The sequence below is a fragment of the Lagenorhynchus albirostris genome, chromosome X, assembly GCF_949774975.1.
Source record: "Lagenorhynchus albirostris chromosome X, mLagAlb1.1, whole genome shotgun sequence".
NCBI lineage: Eukaryota > Metazoa > Chordata > Mammalia > Artiodactyla > Delphinidae > Lagenorhynchus > Lagenorhynchus albirostris.
In genome coordinates, this window is record NC_083116.1 from 105,917,600 (window position 1) to 105,937,378 (window position 19,779).

Sequence of the window (19,779 nt, forward strand, 5' to 3'; positions counted from 1 at the left end):
AGTTTCCGGCAGCTCCCACGGCTCTGCTCCTCCTCCGTTTTCAGCTGTTAAGGAGCATCTGCCCCTTTTGAACCGCCGAAGTCACGGGCTAACACACCCGAGCGCCGCGCCCGCCTCCGCGCCTTTGCCCAGGCGGAGACGGCCGACGCGCGTGCGTGCGCGTTCGGTATAAATAGATTGCAGGCGGCAGCCACTGGACAGAGCCGGGCTACGGGCACCGCGGGCCATGGCGGGCGAGGACCACCAGTGGCAGGGCAGCATCCTCTACAACATGCTCATGAGCGCGAAGCAAACGCACGCGACTCCGGAGGCGCCCGAGGCACGGCCGGGGGGCGCGTGCTGGGGCTGCTCCTGTGGCTCGGAGCCCCCGGTGGGCAGAGAGGGGCTGCCAGGTGAACGGGCAGTGGCGCTTCTGTACCGCTGCTGCTTTTGCGGTGAAGACCACCCGCGGCAGGGCAGCATCCTCTACAACATGCTCACGAGCGCGAAGCAAACGCAGGAGACTGCGGAGGCGCCCGAGGCCCGGCTGGGGGGCGCGTGCTGGGGCTGCTCCTGTGGCTCGGAGCCCCCAGTGGGCAGAGAGGGACTGCCGGGTGGGCGGGCCACGGTGCTCCTGTACCGCTGCTGCTTTTGCGGTGAAGACCACCCGCGGCAGGGCAGCATCCTGTACAGCTTGCTCACCAGTGCAAAGCAAACGCACGTGGCTCCGGAAGCTCCTGAGGCGCGGCCGGGGGGCGCGTGGTGGGACCGCTCCTACTGCGCGCAGAGGCTGGGGGGCAGAGAGGAGCTGCCGCGCGGGCGGGCCTTGGCGCTCCCGTACCGCTGCTGCTTTTGCGGTGAAGACCACCCGCGGCAGGGCGGCATCCTCTGCAACGTGCCCACGAGCGCAAAGCAAACGCACGTGGCTCCAGAGGCACAGCCGGGGGGCCCCTGGTGGGATCCCTCGTGCGGCGCGCAGCGGCGGGTGGCCCTCAAGAGCCCACAGGTGGTCTGCGAGGCAGCCTCGGCGGGCCTGTTGAAGACGCTGCGCTTCGTCAAGTACCTGCCCTGCTTCCAGGTGCTGCCCCTGGACCAGCAGCTGGTGCTGGTGCGCAGCTGCTGGGCGCCGCTACTCCTGCTGGAGCTGGCCCAGGACCGCTTGAACTTTGAGACGGTGGAGACCTCGGAGCCCAGCCTGCTGCAGAAGATCCTCACCACCAGGCGGCGGGAGACCGAGGGCGACGAGCCGCAGCCACATTTGGTACTGCCGCCGGAGGCCGAGCATTTGCCGTTGGCCGCCGAGGTCCAAGCCATCAAGGGCTTCCTCGCCAAGTGCTGGAGCCTGGACATCAGTACCAAGGAGTACGCCTACCTCAAGGGGACCGTGCTCTTTAACCCGGGTAAGGGCGCTGGCCTCGGCTCTGGCTTTTCTCTGCTCCGGCTTTTCTCTTCTCCTACAAGCACTGGGCAGTACCCACCCCTGGCACAGACACTTGAGGAGTTTTCATTGTTAGGGGAGTTTGGGGGGCACAAGTCAGGAATCATGACAAACTCAGCAGAGTTGGGGGAGCTCCAGAAACCATTCCTCGTGGGTGGGGTGCTGCCAGAAACTCAGCCGAGAGGAGGGTTTTTTTTGTTGTTGAGGTTTGTACTTAATCTCTCTACACCTTTCTGTTACTACGGAAAAGTTTGTGCTTTCAGGGACATGGCTATTCCTTCTCAAATCTTTTAAATCCAGTAGTATAGCTTTAAAAAAAAAGGTCTGTGTTCACTGCAAATTTTGCAACGTCTCTTTTCTGAAACCCAGCTCTGAAATTTACTAGAACCTTTTGGTTGGAGGAAGTCTATTAAGACTGGCAAGAGAGGAAATATTTGTTAAGAACCCACAGAGACACCATCCCCTGGGGACACTGTCAGGACACTGGACTTAGTGTTTCATGTGCCTGTCTCTGAATGGTCATTTTAATGGTCCTAAGCAGCTGGACTGTCTCATCATCTAAGTGTCTGTAAGTATCAGGTTAGCAAAGGGGTAGGAGAAAGACATGTTAGAGACTGCATGCAGGAGCACTGTATTTTAGAGCCTTTAGACACCTTAGAGACCTCCTAATCAACCCCCTCTGCCCTTCACCCTTTCCTCATCCCACTGGCAGGTTAGGTAGTCTAGTCCCAAGTGACCTTACTCCAAAATAAATGGCCAGTGAGTTGTGGAGCATGGGTCTCCAGTCTCCTGGGCCCAAGGGGATGTCTGCTGCACCACACTTTCAGGTTGTCTGTTGGGTGCTGGACACTGCCCCACACAGTGCAACCGACTCATTGGAGAAAATCTCCCTGGACAGCCCAGCACCTTGTCTCGAGTATGTCCTACTACTAGAGTCATCTTCAACCAGCATCCTTCCAGAAGGGTCACAAGTGGGCAGGAAGTTTCCAGACAGCTTGAGTTGGGAGAGTATTTATCATGCTCCCTCCACATCCTTTTTTCCTGACACCAGGAGTCTCGGGGTCATGTCCTTGCCTCCTGCCTAGCACTTTTGAAGGGGTATAGAGCAGGATTTAGTGGGATAATAATTCATTCAGACCTCACATTTCAGGACTTAAGAGACCTCAGCTCATCCCAGTGATCATGATAGGTTACTTTTTGCTTGTATCATTGTTTTCTAAACCTACCTGTGCACTTGGTGGTGTTGGCAGGGAAGGCGGTCCTTCAAAGTCTTTCCGGGCCCCTCCTCTACAAGTTCTGGTTCGGTAGCTCTGGTGGAGGGTCAGCAAATCTGCATCCATAATAAGTGCCTCAGGTGGTTCATTGGGAAGACAGTGTTTTCTCGCTCCTTCAGCTGTGTTATTAGACACCTACCATGTGCTTTGTTCTGTTGGAATAAAAAGGTAAGACAAGGGCTCAGCTTTCAAAAGTTTACATTCCACTAGTTCCCCTCTTTCCCTCCACCCTGTTTTGCATCTCTTATTCTTGCTCTGCTTTTCTGAATCCTCTCTCAAATAAGTTTAACCAGCTAAGCTGGGTGTGCTTTAAACATAAATATACCTGCATCTGGGAAAAAGTAATGCCTGCTAAGTGTGTGGCCTTTCTTTGCTGTTTATCATTTTGTATCCCCTGATCTTTAAGTTTAAACATTTCCCTCCCGCCTCCCATGGAGTCCATCTATCTGCCTTTTCTCTTTCTTGATTTTACTTTGAAGGCAAGTCTTTTTCTGGTGGGGGGGACACTTTTAGGGGATGATGGGAAAAGAGGAGTGTGGTATGAAAGCAGAGAAAAGTGGAGTTCACAAGATGAAGTTTTAATAAGCCATGAATTTAGACCTGGGGGAGCTTCCGATTTCTGGTGGTTTCACACAAGCCTCTTCTTACCCTCATGAATGGAATCCAAGTGCAATAAAATTGGGTCTCAAGCCTGGATAATGAGCTGTAGGTAGTAGGGGATGGTAATTCGTGGACTGGGGTATTCAGAATTGGAATATGGATTAGAGATGTTGCTGTATTTTTGTTCTCATTTATCAGATTTGATATTTGCCTGTACTAGAAATGACTCGCCTATTGCTATTATTTTTTTTGAAAGAACACTGGCTGGTTCTGCTACTCTGTGACTATTAGCATGATGCTTTAAAAATACTTTTCTGTTGGATTTTGTAGAAAAAGGGAAGGAAAATGATTACAATAATCAACATCATTTACACCGAATGGTAAATTGGTAATTTCTTAATTACAAGTTAAAGAATTTTACAGTAATATTACTATCATGGAGGATCAAAGGACTTTTAAAAGCAGTCTCCTCTTATCACGTTCTTTATAAAACTTAGAGGCATTTAATCTTTCCTGCATTGCATTTCATTCAGTTTTACTTGGATATCACACTGTACTGCAAGAAGGTCATGCAATCTTTATTTGAAAAGTAACTTTTGTACCATGTTGCAATCGATGTTTTCATGTTTACTTTTTTTTTTTTTTTTTGCGGGCCTCTCACTGCTGTGGCCCCTCCCGCCGCAGAGCACAGGCTCCGGACGTGCAGGCCCAGCGGCCACAGCTCACAGGCCCAGCTGCTCTGCGGCACGTGGGATCTTCCCGAACCGGGGCACGAACCCACGTCCCCTGAATCGGCAGGCGGACTCTCAACCACTGCGCCACCAGGGAAGCCCCCATGTTTACTTTTTAACCCTCTGATGGCTATAAGACAATGCTTTCAAAGACTGCTTTATTTTTTTTAAAGAACCCTTTGGAATGCTCATTTGAATCACTTTTTTAAAAACCTCCCCAGTACAGAAATCATGATACAATGAGCTAAGTGGCCAGAGTTATCTCTTAAATTATTATGGGACTGTAGACTAAAATCAGCCTGCAGGCAAATAATTTAAATGAGACTGTCAGCCACAGTTGGTGGCTGTGAAGTTTACCACCATGGGCGGTAATCATTACAGTGGTGGGAAATTCAAGGGAGGATGGTAAAATATTACCTAGCAAAGCCTCTTGCCTTTATACTAAGGCCTGTTTGCCATAGGTAAAAGGTGCACACTTCTTGAAATAAGTTTAATTTCTTTGTACGTGCATAGATAGTGAACTGGAGCAATGATTCATTAAACTATATTCTACTGTCATACTGAATTAAGTGTGCTTTTGTTGGCTCAGGGCCAGCAGTTTTTAAATGTGAGCATACAAACATAGTGAATATTAAATAAGAATAATTACATGATATTTCCTTCTTGGAAGTGTTGCTCCTGAAACCTTAGAAGTGGTTTGGCACTTTATCCTTGCTGTTGCAAAGAACTTTTAACCAGGAAGCTTGAGCGTTTTTTTAATTAGGGAAGGGGGCAGAAATTGGATCTGTTTAAAAAGCTAGCAAAGGGCTCAGAGTGAGCTGATTCTAACAAAGAGGTTTTTCTCCCTTTTTTTCCTCCAGACCTACCAGGTCTGCAGTGCGTGAAGTACATCCAGGGACTTCAGTGGGGAACCCAGCGGATACTCCGTGAACACGTCAGGGTGACACACAGGGGGCACCAGGCCAGATTTGCCGAACTGAACAGCACCCTTTTCCTGCTGAGATTCATCAATGCCAATGTCCTGGCCGAACTGTTCTTCAGGCCCATCATCGGCCCAGTCACAATGGATGATATGATGCTAGAGATGCTCTGTGCGAAGTAATGAAGGCACGGGGGCCACACACATGCAGTTCACCATGAAGCACAAATGAGGAGCTGTGGGCAGAAGAGTGTAAAACAGAGTAAAATAAACTTTATTATTTTTACATGCATGGTATTTTTGTATTCAATTAAAGAAAAACTTTAGTTACAAACAATTAGAAAATCCTCTGTTCCATACTGTCTCATTGCAAAGGAAAACTTTTGCCAACAGGTAACACATCTCTGTACATCTTTAAGGAACGAGCAGGGGGACTACACTCATATGCTATTTTCACAAGTTTAGCCACTCTGTCCATTGAACCTGCCAAAATCAAATTTGTAACTTTAACTTATAATGTTAAGGTGTTAACCACTAATTTGATTGCGAAAAGGTTCATCAGGGTTTAAGTAGGGCTTCAAAAAATATTAAAAACCTAGGCAACATAAACAAAAATTGTCTTTGTAGGTTGACTTGGCTCTATCTTCTCCACTCCCATTGGCTGTGTGCAAGACTGTCTTGGTACCAAGTCAAGTGGAAATCTGTGATCAGAGAAGCACCTGAAAGTGAAGTAGGAGATTTTTCAGTTTTGGTGTGGGACTTTTCTGTACACAGTAAGTAAAGTTCAACAAGAAACTTACATTCTATAAGGAGGCACTATAGTTCCAGAAAAATCAACATCGTTATAAACCCCCAATTATATCTCACCTTTTAGATACATTATATATGTAACTGTCACATCGAATGAGCACGGTATGAAATATAGTGACTTTATTGTTGGCTCCTGCTGCCCCTTTAAATGCAATCAGTAGAACTAGTTCTTCCTTGTCCCCAGATAAAATTTAGGGCACCTAATGTTTATTCACTGATAGGTAATAAATTGCCCATCAGTGATTAATACATCTAGGTAATCTAGGGTAATAACCCATTGCAAGGAGTCTTGAAATTTCTTTTGTGCAAACCCCTTTGGCAGTCTGATGAATTCTATGGACATCTCAGAATCAGTCTCTCAGAATAATGCAGCAAATAAAATACTTAGGATTACAAAGAAAATAAATTATGTCATAGTACTAAAAATGTTAAACTTGGACTTCGCTGATGGCACAGTGGTTAAGAATCTGCCTGCCAAGGCAGGGGACACGGGTTCGATCCCTGCTCCGTGAAGAACCCACATGCTGTGGAGCAACTAAGCCCGTGCGCCACAACTACTGAGCCCACGTGCCACAACTACTGAAGCCCGTGCGCCTAGAGCCCGTGCTCCACAACAAGAGAAGCCACCACAATGAGAAGCCCACGCACCGCAACGAAGAGTAGTCCCCGCTCTCCGCAACTAGAGAAAGCCCACGCGCAGCAACGAAGACCCAACGCAGCCAAAAATAAATTTATAAAAAAAAATAGTTAAACTTTCTGCTGTACAGCAGTGACTCAGTTATACATATATTTACATTCTTTTTTAATATTCCATTATGGTTTATCTCAGGACGTTAAATATAGCTCCCTGTGCTATACAGTAGGACCTTGTTGTCCATCCATTTGATAAATCAATAATACTTCAATTAAAAAAATGTTAAGTTTTAAAAATATTTTGAAATGTGGTATAATAATATACATCTTTATCAACACAAAAACCTATCTGGTGGCAGGTCTAATATCTAAATTTCAAGGCAGTGATCAATAGAATTGAAACTTCAAAATAATCTACGTCTATAATGTGATAAGAAAATATCTGAGATTTCCATTAGTGATTGTGTTGGGGGACCCCAAGATCAACACCCCACTCAGGGATTGGCTAGGTCTCGTGGGCCTCAGCCTATAGTTGTCTTCAGGGCTAAGACTCATTACAGAGATATGGTAAGGATATACAGCCAGATCATAGGGGAAAAGACACAGGCAGAGTCTGGAGGAATCCATGTGCAGGGTTCCTTTTGCTCTCCCCCTCCCATGGGGGGTCACAAGCACGTTATTCCTCAGCAATAAAAATTCAACAACACGGGTGTGATATTTCTGCCCAGGGAAGCCCTTTGAGACTCAGAATTTAGGGTTTCTATTGAGGGCTGGTCACATGGGCACCTTTTACCTAGCATGTACCAAAATTCCAAACACACAGAAAGGGAACAGGGTCTCAGCATAAATCCCCTTGTTTGCACAAACACTCTAGGCCCAGTGAGCCACTCTTACGAGTTAGTTAGGGAAGGGCGGGAACATTCCCCAAATCGAAGTTCCCAGATGTCAGCCAAGGGTCAACCTTGCAAGCAGGCCATTCTAAGGATAGCAGTCTCACTCTTGGTATGTGAACTCCTCTTCGCAATCCACTCCCTTGGCCCTTAGGTAAGGAGTCTTGACAGAATTATGGTCAGGAGAATATCAGGGTGAGGCCAGCCTGCAGAATTGATTTCAATGGTGCCCTGTACGGGTCCTTCACAAAGCCAGTTAAAACATATCCCATTAGCCACAAAGGTCTATCTTAGAAAGCCAAGTGCCTTCCTCCATAGCTTCCTGTATGAGCCTTTTTTTTTTAACCTGGCCGGAGGTATCAATTCAGGGCCCTGCAGAGCTCTGGCCAGTAAGATGAGACTGACCCGAAGCCTTGCAGGGCTGAGGCAGTGTCAGAATAGTCAGGGCACACATCCAAGAAGTACAATCCCCGAGGGTGCACTGGAAACAAAGAGTTTCCGATGTTCGGGCACTCCACGCAGGACACACATTGGGCAGGCGGCATAGGCTCACGGGGCCCCCAATGTGGCTTCCCACCGTGGTTCCTCCTGTCCTCGGGTTCTCAGTCTGGTCCGAGTCATTCAGTTCAGTCCTTGCTTTGAGGCAGACTGCCTGAGGCAGTCTATTCCAAACAGTTCTGCCAGCGACACTGGTTCGTCACCTGCCAAGGGTGAACTACATTTGGAGGTGGTGAGCAGGGACCGCAGGAGCTGGCCAGCCCCCGCTGTCTCACAGGCAGTTATAAGCGATCTGGGCTTGGCTGTCCATCTGAATCCGACGCGCCCCCACAGCAGCTTGCAAGGCAGAATGAAGGAACATTCTTCTATAGCAAGAGCCTAAAGCTTCCAGAAGCAGTGTTGAAAAACAAAGATCATGAATGCCCCAACCCCGCCCCGTGCCTACCCAGGAGCCAAGGGTGTTCTGGTTGTTCTCTCTGTTGTTACAAAATCTGTGAGTCCTATTCACTAATCCTAACTTTACAATTTTTCCTAATCATTTCTTTTTGGCCCAGAACTTTTATCTGCAAGAGGGACACAAGCTTTTTAACAGAATAACGTTTTTAGAACTGAACCAAAAAGACACGTCATATTCAGGAACTGGTCAGGGTGAAATTGAAACTGAGCCCCCCTAAAACCCAGTTTTCCTTACCAAGTTTATGATTAATCTCTCTATCCAAAACTTTATTCCCTTCCTTGTCTCCTCTGACCTCAATCCTGTGCGAACTGAACACTAATCAACCACAGTCAGATGACTAAAAGTGCTGTTGTCAATAACACCATTAATGTACTAAAACTGCTATTATAGATATAATAATGTACAAATTCAGTTTGTTTCTCCAGGGCAAGGTGAGCTCACAGACCCCCAAGCCATGGACCACCTGGCTCCCGAAACCCCGATTCAGAAATGTCACAAGACGATGATTAATCCCAGCCTCTTTGTTCTTCCCCTTGAAAACATGCCTAATTCAAAGACCAAGCTGGAGTGGATCTGAGGCTTGTCTTCCACTCCCTTGCTTGGCACCCTACAAATAAACCCTTACTTTGCTGTAAACACCCGCTGTCAGAGTTTGGCTTTCTGTGCCATGGGCACATGAGCCCTTGCTCGATAACAAAAGTCTGATTTTTTGACATTTGAAAAAAATGGATTAGATAATCCCTCCTTCCCCCATGCCTCCTGTCCTGATCATTTATCTGATGAGCAGCCTAGAAAAGATGAAACCCTCTCTGAATACTGCTGCACTGAATGATCCAAGGGCCTTCCTAAGGCCTATGCAGCAGGAGAAAGGTGAGGGAAATAGAGTCAGGCTGTCAGTCCACTGTTGCAAATGGCAGCTAATCTGGGAAAGCAGAACACAACAGCACTCAGGCATCTCCCCTTACCACCCACCCCACACTGGGGTTCCAGAGTCTGATCTGCCAGCCGGGCAGAGGGGTCCCCGGGACCACCCTCCCACAACTTCACCTTTCAGCAGGAGTCACAAGTGAGGACTGCAATCACGCTCTGCATCGGGACTACAGAGCCCATCTGCAACTCTATCTCAAATGGCTCCACTGGAGAACAACCCCCACCCTAGGGCACCTGCAAGTGATCCAGCTGGTCCAGCCAGCATTCAGATGTTTTCAGAGCTAGGGCCCCACAGAGGGGTGTCCTAAATAAATGTCCGGCAGCTCCAGAGTCTGAGTTCCCTTCACTGAGCCTGTGCCTGCTTTCAGCTGAACACAGCTCAGTGCTGACAGTGAAACAGCCCATAGCAGACAGTATTAGTTTTAGCTGAAATCGGGTTCAGGCAATTAGGATCTGTGAATTCAGCATATCAAAAATACCAGCAGCTTTTCCTCAGCAGCAGCAAAGCTGAGACACTGTAGGGCCAGACACCTGTGTGCCAAGTCCAAGTGACAAGCCAGGTTTTCCCAAGCACTTTTCACCCTGTCAGACTTAGAGTCCAAATTGACTCAAGCAAAAATAAACACATCAGCGCAGAAAATCATCATACCCTAAGGGGTCAGGAATGATTTTACAAGTGCTCATTAGCAAAATAAAAACTGCTGTCTAAAATTCTAAGTATGTATCTTCATCTGGACACTGGTTTCCTTTTCCCAAAGGCTCCAATATGTAAAATCACAGCAAAAAATCATCAGTTACAGAGACTTCTTTCCAATACTAAGAGTTTCAATTCCGACCTGCCAACCTGTGGCAGAAAGCAAGGGAGCTGTGTTCCATTAACACTTTTTTTTTCCTTTGCTGTTTTCCCTGGTTGGGATGACCCCTCTAGCATTTATGAAATTAAAAGCATATACCATTTTATATTAGTTTTTACCATACATCCAGATGCAATAGCCACAAAACGCAAAGCTGTGATTTAAAATTCCTTTTCTTTCTCTTGACAAGTTTACTTAAAGCCCTAGCAGTAAATTCACCATTTACACCCTTCACATCACAGCTGCCCAGAGAACCCAGCTGGAGTGCTGGTTCAGCTGGGTTCTCTGGGAAGGGGGAAGGGGGAGGGGGAGCTGCAGTAGCAGCTATAGGCTGAAGAAAGGGCTAGAGTGGTTCTTCCTCTGGTTTACCTAAAGCCTTGCTCCATCCCTCAGAACAGATTTAGCCTTTTTTTCCCCCCTCCCACTTAGAGGAGAGAGCAACTATAAACTCACTTCTATGCTTGGGCCCTTTCTCCCCCTGCCCAGAGAAGGGACGGAGAAAAACAAGTCATCACCTGGGCTGCAGCTATTTTTTTCCCTCACTTTAGCGTGCATGACCAAAAGCAGCCTGGGGGATGCAGTGAGCAAACTCTAGGGATGGATCTATCATGTTGACATTCCATAGGAAGCTTTTACTTCTGACCACGAACAGCCAGATGCTGCTTCATGCTATGGGTACCTCACTACAGCCACCCCGCTAGCGGGCTTTCGGCATTCCTTGCCTCCCTCTCTTTCTTTCTTTCTCCCCAAATAACACTGTAGCTAAATTTCAGTGAGTTGGAGTCATTCTAGCAAATTCCACCATTGTGTTGGAGGGCGCCAAGACCACCCCACATTCAAATATTCGCTAGATGATCTCACAGCACTTGCATGTAGTTTTCATCACAGCTAAGATGATCTATAGCGATGTAGTGAAGACACACAGTTGAATCAAAAGGGGGGAAAAGACACAAGCAGAGTTGGGTGGAATCCGTAAAGCTTCATTATAATCTCTCTCTCCCATGAGGGGTCATTCAGGGTGCACACTTCCCCCTTCCTGACCGCCTCATCCCCACCCCACTCCAACAAAAATTAGCAACATGTGTGTAACGTTTTTCCCAGGGAAGCCCATTCCAGACATCGCTGGAGTTTTTGTTAGGGGCTGGTCACATGAACACCCTCTACCTAGCATGTACCAAAATTCCAGATTCCCAGCAGGAAATCAGGAACTCAGCATAAGCCACATTGTTTGCGCAAACAACCTAGGCACAGTCAACCACCTTTATCACTTAGGGAAGGGTAGAAATACTCTTGAAATGGTACTTCCCAGATTTAGCCAAGGGTCGGTGTTGTATGCAGGCCTTTCTAAGGATAGCACTCTTAAGCTTGCTATGTCAACTCTTTCCTGCACAGACACTGCCAATACTACTGTGTTGTGTTATGTGCATTCATAATTAAAGGAGAAGCTAAATTTCAGTTAGAGTTTAATAAAAATAACTATAACTATTTTTTCCCAAATTCATTGCACCTCTAATTTCTATCCACTGGCTCCTCCAACAGAGGGGATGTTCATTGATTACTGATTCAGAACCACTGCAAGTTAATAGCTCATTTTTCCCAGACTAAGGCTTTCGCAAGTTAAGTGCCTGCAGTGGGATAGCAGGGGCTTCTATCATCCCCCCACCTCGTAGGTCTAGTCCTCCTTCCTCATCTTGCTAGCTACATTTGCAGATGCCCATGGGGTTGGAAGACATCAAGGAGGAAGAGGTAAAGGGAGAAGAGTTCTCACCTGGATGATGCCCCTCACTCTGTACCTTTCTCTGGCCAGGGCAGATGTTTAGAGGTAACTCCTCTTACGTCGTGGGCACTTGCATAGATTATTTGGAGAACTTCCTCCACCTTTCTCTCATCCCAGATCTCTTGGGATCTCTCTCCTGTAACTACTTCTATATTCCTTCTAGTCTTGCTTCTCGTTTCCCAGTCCCCAGATCTCTTTGCTTCTCTCCAGGTCCTTCTACTAAGTCTTTTCGCTCCGCTAGGCAACTCTTTTGGGCAGGATATAAGCTAAACCTGTGGAAGCAGCCGTGTGCGCTCCCACTCTCGCACTCTCGCGCGCTGTCTTGCCCCTCCCCCTTTACAAGGGAAAGAGTTTCTGCTTTGGCAAACTTTGAGCGTGTAGGCTGCCCAACCTGGCCACCTGTTCTGTACTCTGCCATTCCGTGTTCTACCTAGCCTGTCTGTTGCCCTTTAGATTTCCAGGTGAGAGTCAGGCACCAATCCCTGATATTCCCCAAACTGCAGTGGACACAGACGAACTCTCCAAGTTGTCCCCTTAAAGTCCTTTTGTTGACTTGCCTTGAAATGGGAAGTACCTCCGCCACTCCACCTTTGCCTTGCCCTCAGCACGCAGATGGTGCTCCCAAACATTTCTGTCTCCTTTCCGACTTCCGTACTTTTATACGCTTGATGTGGGTGAGGGATTAACAATCACGTCAACTTTGCAGTTCTTGCATGGTGATTTTAAACCTCATTCAGCATCTTGTTTTCTTTGTGCCTCAACAGAAACTTGCGACGGAATCCTATTTTAACGTCCAGTTATTAATGTGCATTCATTAACGTTCCTTTCCTAAACAGTTGAACTACGATCCGCATGTAAGTCCAATGAGAGTCTTTTCTTGGTACACATGATGATTTCAATCTCTGTCTCAGTTGTATTAAATCTGACCCTCACCTTCTTCTTTTCCATTTTCCTGTTTTAAAATTCTTATAAAATAATAAGGGCAAAGTGCAAGAAACTATTTAAATATTTCACAAACACTCTGATGGGCACACTAAGATGGCAAAACTTTAGAAATGCAAGTGTTGGTTGGCAAGCAGCACTGTCGTGAGAAAGCTCCAAATGTTCTCTCATCAGGTGATGGATGAAAGTCCACATTCAGCACAGGAAAGGTAGTTCTGGGGTTCAAGTGTATACTTCACTGAGGTGCTGATACTATCTGTAAAGATTAGTTTGGCTTATAATATTCTTTTAAATTACTAATACCAACAGAGAAGTTTTCACCTTAGAATTACTAAGTTAGATTTCCTTCCTTCCTTCCTTCTTTCTTTCTTTCCTCCCTTCCCTTCTTCCTTCCCTCCTTCCTTCCTCCCTTCCCTCCCTCCCTCCCTCCCTTCCTCCTTCCTTCCTAATAATACTAATCACTAAGAGGTGCAGTGAATAAATGACAGTTTGTCTCTACTGAAAAACAAGAGAACTTTTGGATTAATCTTGTTAGAGAATTTAGATCTGGATGTAAGAGGTCGGTAGAATGATTCAGGTGGGGGGCAAGCGAGAAGGCCTGACAATAGGTAGAAGACGGTCTTTTGATAGAAGCCACAGAACCTGAATGCCTACTTAGAAATTCTGTCCGAGTGGTTGCAGTGATCTCACTCTATTGTCGCCCTCTTTTTCTATCTGGTTGATGGTGTCCCCTGTAGCACTGAAATTTCTTTTCATTTTGACTTAATTTCATCTTGCATTTACATAAGGTATGATGAAACATGGCCACTAAAGTGAAAGTGAGTGAGATATTCCTCTGAAGAGAAATATACCAATAAAGTCATCTACAACTTCTTTAGAATAGTAAACTCAGGCATTGTCACATCAGTTACTAAGTTATGTGTATGGATTTAAGAAGCCACCATTTAGTGTTTTAAAGTAACAATACCAGAGAGTTGGGCAGGCTTGTTCATTTCTTTTTATGGAAGTCTTACTGATCAGTAGTGCTGAATTCAACTCTTTTCTATTCTATTGTTGTCTGTATGAGTAATCGGTGACGTCTAACCCTGAACCTAACGTTTGAAGTCAGAAAATCTCATCAAACCATATGCCCAATTTTAGAGCAGAAGACCAAAAGTTCCGGGAGATATTTTAAGAGTGCTTTAAGTGATTAGAGAAAGATGCAAGATGGTCTACAGAAAACAAAATGTAAAAATAAGTAGAACAGAAATAGGAAGGTAGCAAATAGCAGAGGATGCGGGACAAAATAAGCAGGGAAAGGGGGAAAATAAATTCATAATATAAAATGTCAAATTTACATAAAATAGTCTAAATTATTACATTGTTTTACTCTTAATTCATGGATACAAAAAACCATAGAGTAGAGACTTTCCTGGTGGTCCAGTGGTTAAGAATCTGCCTCCCAATGCAGGGGACGCAGGTTTGATCCCTGGTCAGGGAACTAAGATCCCACATGCCACAGGGCAACTAAGCCCATGCGCTGCAACTCCTGAGCCCACACGCTCTAGAGCCTGCGTGCCACAACTAGAGAGAAGCCCACGAGCCACAACGAAGAGCCCATGCACCACAACAAATAATCCCGCATGTCACAACGAAGATGCCGCATGCCGCAACTAAGACTCGACACAGCCAAATAAATCAATAAACTAATTAATTAAAAAAACATAGTGTATTTCAAGTAAAAGAACTATTTATTGTACCAAACTCTGTCTTGAGTGCTTTTCAAGGAGCGTATCTTTCAATCCTTACAATAGCTCTACAAGTTAAATCTATACTATCTTCCCAAATGAGTTAAGTCAAGGCTCGGTGATTGGGTATCTTTCCCAGGCCCCCATCACTAGCATAAGGCATGGCTGGAATTTGAAAGTAGTCCTGTATCATGAGCACATCTGAGTTTCTACCACCACACCACACTGTCTCCAACTTAGCTGCAGGAGCTAAATAGAAGTAAGTACATTTGTGACACTTTATAGAATACATCTAATATACCTTATTTTAAAATCCAGGTACCTAAGACTACTTTTGGGTTTTGGCTGTGAGTGGATCTGCTGGTTCCTATGTTGCCATTGTATAGTTACAGTGGACACGTTTTCCAGACCAGAAATTGGGACCCAAGGTATGACAAGGAGAGTTGCAGGTTTGTACACGTTTATATGAAAATTTTTATGAAGATATAAAATGTAAAGTACATTTAATTCTATGTTTAACAAGTCGCCTTACCTGAAAAGAAAAAGTCACGTGAAATATGGTCCACTTGGAAAATACCAAACATATGGTTCTGTAAGACATGCTTCTCTCCTTTATAGCCAAATCTTTTTGATGCTCTCAGGACCAGCCTTTACCCTTACTAATTTAGTCACAATCCTTGTTTAGCTAAGGACTTTGAAGCCATTTCACGCTTCAGTGCAGAAAGGTATTTAATGTTAGGATTCTGACATTTAAAAACACACGTAGAGGTTTTAATAATGTTGATGTAATTACAATGCTTTAAGTGGTTCTTTCTTTCTTACCTCCATGACACAATTGTAATGAGTCCAATGCTACTATTATCATTGCTTTTTAAATTATAAACAAGGGAATTGCCAATGTGGAAAATGAATCCTAATTCAAATTAGGCATAACGTGTAGAATATAAAATACAAGAAAACTGGCTTCCTTGGCTTCCTTTCTTCCTGCTACAAGATAAAATAATTACTTTTAATTAGCCCCCAAACCACTCACATCAATACATATATCTGGTTAAATACTAGAAATTATTTACTTGGGCATCTTATACAGGACAACACTTAAACAGTGGATGAATGATAGATAAATCCTTCTAATCAGTTGGATGACTGATTGAATCTGTGGTTCCATAATTAGAGAATGGTATTTCTCACTGTCCATACCCAAAATACCAAAATGAACCTAAATCCACTGGTTTGTAGACAGTTTCACTATTTAGTTTTACAATTATTAACACAGTATTATGGGGTCTGTATGCAGACTGCAGATATGTATACTTATATGAATTGGAGGAGGTGAGGCATATTCTTTTTGCTTCACCACAATTCATACTACTACTTATTATCTTATATATATTCTATTTTACTCACGTGGGTTATCTTCTGGGCTTCTAGGATTTTAAGAATTCCTACTCGTGAGTGTGAGGATGACAGAAAACATATACATGTTATATTAGCCATTATATTAAAAACAACCCTTGGACACCTAAATTAGATTCATCATATATGTGAGCGTGCCAGTTAATCACTTTTTGACACTTAACCCCAAATTCTTTGCCTTGGTCTGTGATATCACAGGCACACCCTATAAACATTTCTCTTTTGCCAGTGGCACAATGTTGATTTCAACAATAGAAAAAACTTAAGGGACGCTGCCACGCAATAGCAGCAGGAAGACACTTTCCTTCCAGCTCTGGTCCTCCTTTCTTATTATTCAGCATGGGAGCCTAGTGACTCTCGTGGATCAGCTCCAGTCAGCTTCACTCTCCAGCCACACCCTCCCCACTCAGTGGCCCACCAGCTGTGATCTGTGCCCTCTGGCAAGTTTCTCTGGCGGTGGAGGATGCCTGCTCCTGCCCTCTTTGAAGACGTCTGAACCTCAGTCTTAGGGGGACCCTCTGCTAAGTTACTGTTCTTACATTGTCAACTCTCCTCACCCTAGATACTGTAATTATTTGTTTTAAAACTTGCTATCCCTAGACCCCTTCAAGTCTTCTTTTACCCCATTTAGTGTTTAACTACCTTTTATTCGTTATTAATTCTTTATGTTAATCTTCCCTATTCAAATTACTGGTGCTATTTCTTTTCCTCCCTATATCCAGACATACATAATGAGCAACTGAAGTCTAGAAAATTTTATTCTAGATAAGATGCACCAAAAATTGTTATAGGCAAGTTAACAGAGTGTTCTAGGAAATATAAATTGAAGCATGATCTATTGTATACCAAGTTTAAATTCTGTGTGCATAAATGGAGGCCTACTTCTTTACGTTATTTTATATCAATAAACTTTAATGAATACTAAAAGGCTGACTTTCTCATAAGAAGAAAGCTGAAAACCAGGACCATGAATTTTCAGCCTAAGATATCTGAAGTTATGCTGAATAATGACTTGAAGAAAAGCCAGTCTCCAAAGATGCACACAAGGTACACAGAAAACCATGTAGGTGGGGCCTTTCCCTCAGTCACCATCTCATACACATGCCAACAAAATGCCAGGAAGTTATAACTGGGTGGACTGGGTGTCCTTTGTTCTCAAAACATTTTTCTTCTCTTTGTATGTAGGTAAGGATGTGCAGATCAATAAGCATTTTGATTTCAGCATGCAATTACATTCTCTTTGCTTCAGTTCCTCTGAGTTATGCACAAGGCTTCCTCCTCTGATGCCACTGTGTATTTGTTTTTCTGCTCTGATTTCAATGTATGCTGATGGCAAGTTAAATTATGAAAAACCTTACTCTTTAATTCCATCAAGATGTGGACATCGGGCTTCCCTGTTGGCGCAGTGGTTGAGAGTCCGCCTGCCGATGCAGGGGACGTGGGTTCGTGCCCCGGTCTGGGAGGATCCCACATGCCGCGGAGCGGCTGGGCCTGTGAGCCATGGCCGCTGAGCCTGCGCGTCCGGAGCCTGTGCTCCGCAACGGGAGAGGCCACAACAGTGAGAGGCCCGCATACCGCAAAAAAAAAAAAAAAAAAAATGTGGATATCAAAGAAAGGTAAAGATACAAATTAGACAGTACTAGGAAACTTGAACCTAGTTCAAGAAATAAATAGAAATAAATCATTTTCCCTTACACTTTCCTTATTCTTCCCTGTGCCATGCACCTCCAATTTGTATCAATGATTTTACTCTAGCCAAAGGCAAAATAGAGCAGAAAGTTGAATAATTCTGAAAAAGTATATTAAAAAGTTTGACTATTTGTTTGAAAATATTTAATTTTCTCACACCCATTTTTGTTTCACCAGTAAATCCCCTTTGTTAACTGAACTGGCAAATCTGTGAAAGACACAAACCTTAGTGCTAGGCCATTTAGATTGAATAATTTTGACCAGGTTGTGTTCATGGCATTTTTACCATCATCAGTTCCTTCTTAATAGAGGACATGTATTTACTTAACAAACACTTACTTAGCATGTATATGCCAGACATCAGTATTATCAAGGCTAGATTATTTGCCCAAATCTGAGGAGGCAAAATCCTATGAGAGGCCTTTCATTGGTTAATACCTCTTTCCTTCAAAATACAGATATGCAAAAGGTTAAGTGAAAGTTCTCTCTTTCCTGGAGGCACCCTGCACTGCTCCCCACATTATTCCAGAGGTATTCATTTCAGTTAACTAATTAAAATATAAATTAGAGGACTTTCAGTAGTTTTTAGACACTTAAGGAATGGCAAGGCTTTAAGGTCTCTTCTCTTACCATGGAAATGTACAAGTCACCAATTCAGATCATCAGAAAAAACTTGGCCTCATCTTTGGGATATCTAAACCCACTTATAAAAAACAAGTCAAGAGTCTCATGCTCTGTCTACTGAGCTAGCCAGGCTACTGTCCATCGACAGATGAATGGAAAAAGAGATACATACAATGGAATATTACTCAGTTTTAAAAAAGAAGGAAATCCTGCCATTTGTGACATTGTGGATAAACCTGGAGGATGTTATTATAAATGAAATAAGCCAGTCGTGGAAGGGCAAATACTGCAGGATTCCACTTATATGAGGTATCCAATACAGTCGAATTCATAAGAGCAGGGTAGAACAGTGGTTACCAGGAGCTGTCAGGGAGGAGGAAATAGGGAGTTGTTATTTAATTGGTATAAAGTTTCAGTTACACAAGGTGAATTAGTTCTAGAGGTCTGCTCTACTGCATAGTGCCTATAGTCAGTAATACTATACTGTGCACTTAGACATGTGCTGAGGATAGATCTTATATTAAATGTTCTTACCACAAAAACAAACAAACCAAAAAACCCAAAGGGACACAAGGAACCTTTTGGAGGTGATGGATATGTCTACTATTACCTTGATGTTGGTGATGGTTTCACATGTATATGCATATGTCAAAAGTCACCAAACTGTGTACGTTAAATATGTACAGTTTTCTGGTATATAAAAAAAAAAAAAACCTAAACAAGTCAAAACACAAATCAACAAACATTTCTGGCCACGTGCCATTTGTTGCAGTTGAGTTCATTTAAATATTTTAAAAGGTCTAACACTTTTCTAAAGAACTCTCCTAGTTTCTGAGTCTCTTCTCACGTTGTGTCTGTCTTCTCAAAGTTCCATCTGATAGTTAAAATTCTATCTACTTTTCAAAGCCATTTCAAATAATTCTTTCTCCAGGGAACTGTTTTATCTATCAAACCAAGATAATTTCTTCTCCTCCACTATACTTCCTAACTTGTTTTCTTAACTTTTGTAACATCAAAGGGTACCGTAAGAATGAACGACCACCTTTCTCTGATGTTTTGTTCTGTTTAGTTTTCACTAATGTATTAGGAACACATCGTATGCTTTTTTTTTTTAAATATTCATTCTTTCTCAGATTCTTTTCCCATTTAGGTTATCAGAGAATATTGAGTAGAGTTCCCTGTGCTATATAGTAGTAGGTCCCTGTTGCTTATCTATTTTATATAGACTAGCGAGTGTATGTTAATCCCAAGCTCCTAATTTACCCCCCACCATATTTCCCCTTTGGTAACCATACGTTTGTTTTTGAAATCTGTGAGTCTGTTTCTGTTCTGTAAATAAGTTGACTGTGGAATCTAATTTTAAAAAGTGATATAAATGAACTTATTTACAAGACATCCTATGGTTTTAATTAATGAGGAGGCCTGGAAAATATAATTTCTCTATTAAATTCCTCCAATAATGAGGCCAAAACGAACTTTATCATTGGAACATCATAAAAGGAAAGTGAGAAACCTCAGAGATTTTCATGCAGAACTGCACCCTGCCTCCATGCTATGTTGGGAGCACCCATCTCAGGAATCCTTCCCTACT

General features: G+C 44.0%; 1 protein-coding gene across 1 annotated transcript; it reads left to right on the top strand.

Annotated features, from left to right (window-relative positions):
* The first annotated feature begins 226 nt into the window (after positions 1-226).
* NR0B1 (nuclear receptor subfamily 0 group B member 1) lies at positions 227-5,157 on the top strand. Its single transcript, XM_060138487.1, has 2 exons — positions 227-1,379; positions 4,883-5,157. The coding sequence occupies exons 1-2, from the start codon at positions 227-229 to the stop codon at positions 5,122-5,124; spliced, it is 1,395 nt and encodes a 464-aa protein (XP_059994470.1). The 3' UTR covers positions 5,125-5,157.
* Positions 5,158-19,779: the final 14,622 nt, after the last annotated feature.

Excerpts from the sequence above, each read along its gene's own strand:
- NR0B1 (XM_060138487.1), top strand. The coding sequence starts at position 227 with ATGGCGGGCGAGGACCACCAGTGGCAGGGCAGCATCCTCTACAACATG. Across the intron at positions 1,380-4,882 it reads GACCGTGCTCTTTAACCCGG|ACCTACCAGGTCTGCAGTGC; the intron begins GTAAGGGCGCTG and ends TTTTTCCTCCAG.